Source organism: Lactuca virosa, chromosome 3 (genome assembly GCF_052849685.1).
Source record: "Lactuca virosa cultivar CGN04683 chromosome 3, Lactuca_virosa_CGN04683_v6, whole genome shotgun sequence".
Taxonomy (NCBI): domain Eukaryota; kingdom Viridiplantae; phylum Streptophyta; class Magnoliopsida; order Asterales; family Asteraceae; genus Lactuca; species Lactuca virosa.
In genome coordinates this window covers 109,040,453-109,045,258 of record NC_136428.1, presented here as the reverse complement: position 1 = coordinate 109,045,258, position 4,806 = coordinate 109,040,453, and the positions used below count along the sequence as shown (strand labels likewise).

General features: G+C 41.8%; 1 protein-coding gene across 1 annotated transcript; it reads left to right on the top strand.

Moving 5' to 3' along the window:
* The first annotated feature begins 3,328 nt into the window (after positions 1–3,328).
* On the top strand, positions 3,329–4,423 carry LOC145163916 (uncharacterized). The gene is made up of 3 exons (XM_079082655.1): positions 3,329–3,588; positions 3,712–3,935; positions 4,164–4,423. The coding sequence occupies exons 1-3, from the start codon at positions 3,329–3,331 to the stop codon at positions 4,421–4,423; spliced, it is 744 nt and encodes a 247-aa protein (XP_078938781.1).
* Positions 4,424–4,806: the final 383 nt, after the last annotated feature.

The window sequence follows — 4,806 nt, the reverse complement described above, 5'->3', positions numbered from 1 at the left end:
CCAAATATATCCTTGGCCCATAATATATGACTTCTGATGGCTCAAAAGGCCCAAAGACCAAAAGCATGACCCAAGCCGAGGCCCAACACATGCCAAACCCAAACTGATGATTACACTGGGCGTACTCTTATGTACGCTAAGTGTACTAGCCAAATGGTATGTACACTGGGCGTACCTGAATGTACGCTGAGCGTACTCCCCCTGTTAAGACACTTTCCCATTAAGTGCTTAATACTCCTCTCCAGAGGTGACCAACTCAGATCCAGGTCCTTTTCCACGTCTTAATCCATAAAGTCACTAACTTGGTGACTTGCAACCCACCAAATAAGCCCAAACTCAAAAGGTGACAACATACTTCCATAACAAGGGCTAGATATCATGCAAGGACTCATTAGGACCATCAAGATTGAAACTTTACTACTTATAGGACACTTTTAGCTCTGAGGGTGGCAACCCCAAGCTCAAAAACGAAGTTGCACCAAAAAGGTCCATTCTTTGGACCTAAAAAGGTCCAAAGCTCCATAAACCTAGATCTAAGCTTCTATGAGGAAAGTTGGAAGCTTTATACCTTCTGGGGTTTGTAAATGAGCTGTAGAACTTGGATCTAAACGCTCTTCCTTGATCAATGAGACTCCAAGATGATCAGTCCTCTCCAAGAACACTAAAATGCACTCCAAAATGGCCATACAAGCTCTAAGAACACTCAAGAGGGTTTAGGGTTTCGTAGCAGCTCTTTAGGGTGGAATGGAGGCTGAACCTTGAGGGTATAATGTTCCTTATATAGTGGCACACCCTAAATTTAGGGTTTCTGGACTCTGGACGTACGCTGGGTGTACATCCTGTACGCTGGGCGTACGCCAAAAGCACCCACGACCATTTCCCTTTATACACTTGGCGTAACCCAGCTTACGCTGGGCGTACCCACGCGCCTTCCACTTTGCATGCATGGTCCTTCTTGCCAACTTCTTCCATTAAGGGACCATTAATGTCAATAACTTGAAAGTGCTATAACTCCTTCATTCTAAGTCCGATTCCAACGATCTTTATATCCACGAAAAGGTGGCGAGAAGCCCTACGCTTCTAGAGGCACACCTCGGCCCAAGAAATTTCAAATAAAAACTTCAAGACCCTAAAAGTACGAAACGCCCCTAGCCTGGGGCTCTGAAATCCATAAACGAATACTTGCAGAATAGGGCGTTACAAATTAATTTTTGAAGATGACATTACCTGGTTTTAGGATCCAGGAGACTTTTACTTACGTAGTAGATAGGATGTTGCTCCCCGTTAAGATCCTTGACCAGAATGGCACTTGTCGCGTTTGAGGATACTGAGAGGTAGAGGATAAGTGGTTCTTCATCTATAGGTTTCAATAGTAGTGGACCAGAGCTTAGATATTTTTTGAGTTCCTGGAAGGCTTTCTCGTGTTCCTCCTTCCACTCAAATTTCTTGTTCTTTTTGAAGATATAGTTAAAGGGCTTGCACCTTTCCGAGGATCTAGAAATGAACTTGTTAAGTGCTGCTACTCTTCCAGTTAGCCTCTGGATGTTCTTTGATGAAGATGGGGATCTTAGTTCAATGACTGCATTTATTTGTTCTGGGCTTGCTTCTATCCCTCTTTTGGTTACCATGTATCCAAGGAACTATCATGACTTCATTTCATAGTGACATTTGAGTGGGTTCAACTTCATATTGTACTCGTCCAGGATGTCGAACGCTTCCTTGACGTCTCTATGATCATCATCGGCTTTCATCGACTTTACTACCATGTCGTCAATATAAACTACCATGGTGTCCCCCAGTTTGACTTTGAACATCCGATTCACCAAGCTTTGATATGTCGCACCTGCATTTTTAAGACCAAAAGGCATTGCGGTGTAACAATATATACCTATTGGTGTTATAAATGCATTATCTTCTTGGTCTGATGGTTCCATTTGGATTTGTTGGAATCCTGCTGAAGCATCCATGAAGGTCAGGAGTTCATGGCTGGCCATCGCATCTATCATAGAGTCAATATGTGGTAGGGGGAAAGGATCTTTAGGACAAGCCTTGTTGAGATCCGTGTAATCTACACATACTCTCTATTTGCTATTTTTCTTTTGTACGACAACCATGTTAGCTAGCTGTTGGGACCAGGATCCTTACTATATCCATGATCCTCATATGTCCAGGATCCTCAGCAACATCAGGATCCCGATTAAATATCGTTATTGTTTTTATCAATATTTATAACGATTATATTTTGTCTATAACTAACACGTGTGTAGAAGTAGTCAAGAGAAGACCAGTTCTCAAAGAAGAATCATCTCAACTATGCTAAAGACCCATAATACTTGGTCAAATAACATTCATGAAGCTGTTCATAGAGGATCCCGGAAATATCGGACATCTTGTTGGCTGGATTAGACTATAAATTGACACTTGTAATCTGCACACAACACACGAGACTTTAGTTTAAGCTTACTCTACAAAATTCTCTGCTCATTTTAGTAAGAAATCATTGTAATATTTACTTTATATCAATAAAATCATCAAGGCAGGTGATCATTATCACCTCCCAAGGTTTTATGCCGAAGATCCTAACAAGGATCAAGGGCTTTCCTTATAAACCATCATGTCATTTTTCTTGTAATACTTATTATTACACAATCTGAACATCATAACCTCTCATTCAATTTGGTTGATTAGTACTTGTGTAATTTTTTACCAAAACAATTTGGCACCCAACCTTCGGGTCGTGGTGTTCAATATCCTCGAAAAAATCATATCTACACACCTGATCCTCTCTTCATCCTCTGATCCTTCCATTCCAACCAAAAACCTACTACCTCCTCCGAGTGGACCTCCTACTCAGAGGAAAACGCCCAACACTTGCAAGAAAAGCACGCCCCCAATCGCTAATCCTGGAAGTTTGGGATCCTTAGGGCTCCAGGATCCGACTACCTCAGTAACTACTATAGAACTTTTCGCTATGATGAGGAAAATGACGTAGCAGCTGACCCAATAGCAGGAGGAGAATACAACACTACTCAAAGAAGTGGAGAGGATGAAAGCGGAATTTCAGAAATCCCAGGAAACTATGCCCACAGTTGTGCAACCAAGGATCCTAAAATTCAATAATGCAGGATCCTCAGAAAATCGCTAGAAGGACACTATTCCTACCACTCCGGCATCATCCTTAGGGGCAACTATGGACAACCGAGCATCCATGATCAATGATCTCAATGAGCCTTTCAACACTCCTAGAAACCTTGACTCTAACAACCTCTTAAACAACAATACTATTAATACTAACTAGACTAATGTTGATGCAGGAATAAACCCGAACATGGCTAGGGAACTTCAACAATTAAGACAAATGATCTCCAGTGTACTCAGAGTGGTCCAACCAATACCAGAAGCGTCCCCTACAAGGCACATGATCTCGATATTTGTTCATGCGATAGCCGATACCGAAGTCCCTAAACGCTTCCATACTCCCAGCATGAAGCTGTACGATGGGACTACAGATCCTGAAGATCATATAGCCCAAAACAGAGAAAGTATGGAGATCATTCCCATCTCAGGGCACTTGAAGGAGGCTTGCCTGTGCAAAGGATTTGGTTCAACTCTTACATGATCAACCCTCAAATGGCTACTACACGGTCCCCCATACTCTATTACTTTATTTGCACACTTAGTAAATATCTTTAATCACTAGTTTTCTTGCAGCAAAACCTTCGAGAAGATCACTAGTGATCTCTACTGGGTGGCTCGGGATCCTAAGGAAAAACTTAGGGACTTTGTTAACAGTTTTGGCAGGGAAGCACTGAGCAACCCCAACATTGAAATGGCCATCGTTGTGGAAGCTTTTAAAATGGGATTAAGAAAGGATTCACCCTTCTACAAAGAACTTGTGATGGCCCCATGCAAAAGATTGGATGAAGTCAGGTGCCGTGCATTGAGGTTCATAAGGATCGAAGAGGATAAAGAGATCTAGAAGAGAAGAAACCCTTCAGATCAGTATGAGAACCCCAATAGGAAGACCGAATCCTCTACTCAAAGATCCTACATATTGAAGCCCTACTCCAAACCGGATCATCACAGGGTTAATGCCCTTGAATATAGAGAAGAAGAAGAACTTCCTAAAATAACTGACTATTATTTTTCTGTGGATATTTCAGGTGTAATTCATGCCATGAAAGATCTTGGAGATAATGCAAGATGGCCAAAGAGAGACAGTAAGTCCACCGCTTGGAAAGACAAGTCCATATGGTGTGCTTACCATGAAGACTTTGGCCACATGATGGAGGACTGCATAGCTTTACGAAAAGAAATCAACTACCTCCTTAGAAAAGGACACCTCAAGGAGACCCTCAGGAGAAAAAGAGATAAATCCAAGGAGAATAGCCAAGATGTTTGCAGGATCCCAGAGAAACCATGATCTCCACCCACTGACGCTAAGATAATTAACATATTATCAGGCGGTCTAACATCTGTTGTACCTCTTATTCTTAAGCTAAAATACATGCCAAGGTCTCTAAAACAGAAAAGGAGGATATGCCATAGAAGAATACCATGGTTAGCGGTGAAAAAGAAATTACGTTTGACGAGACTGACAGGGAAGGAATTCAGGATCTTTACTATGACGGACTCGTGATAACACTATAGATAGCCAACCATTTCGTCAGAGAGATCCTCGTTGACGAAAGATCCTCAGTCAATATCATACTCCTAGACTCATGTTAAAGGATGAACATACCAGAATCAGAGATAGTCAAAAGATCCTTAGTCCTCATAGGATTCAGCGGGGAAACAAAACACACA

Coding starts and splice junctions, on each gene's coding strand:
- LOC145163916 (XM_079082655.1), top strand. CDS start 3,329: ATGGCTAGGGAACTTCAACAATTAAGACAAATGATCTCCAGTGTACTC. Junction 3,589..3,711: donor CACTTGAAGGAGGCTTGCCT/GTGCAAAGGATT, acceptor GTTTTCTTGCAG/CAAAACCTTCGAGAAGATCA. Junction 3,936..4,163: donor ATTGGATGAAGTCAGGTGCC/GTGCATTGAGGT, acceptor TGGATATTTCAG/GTGTAATTCATGCCATGAAA.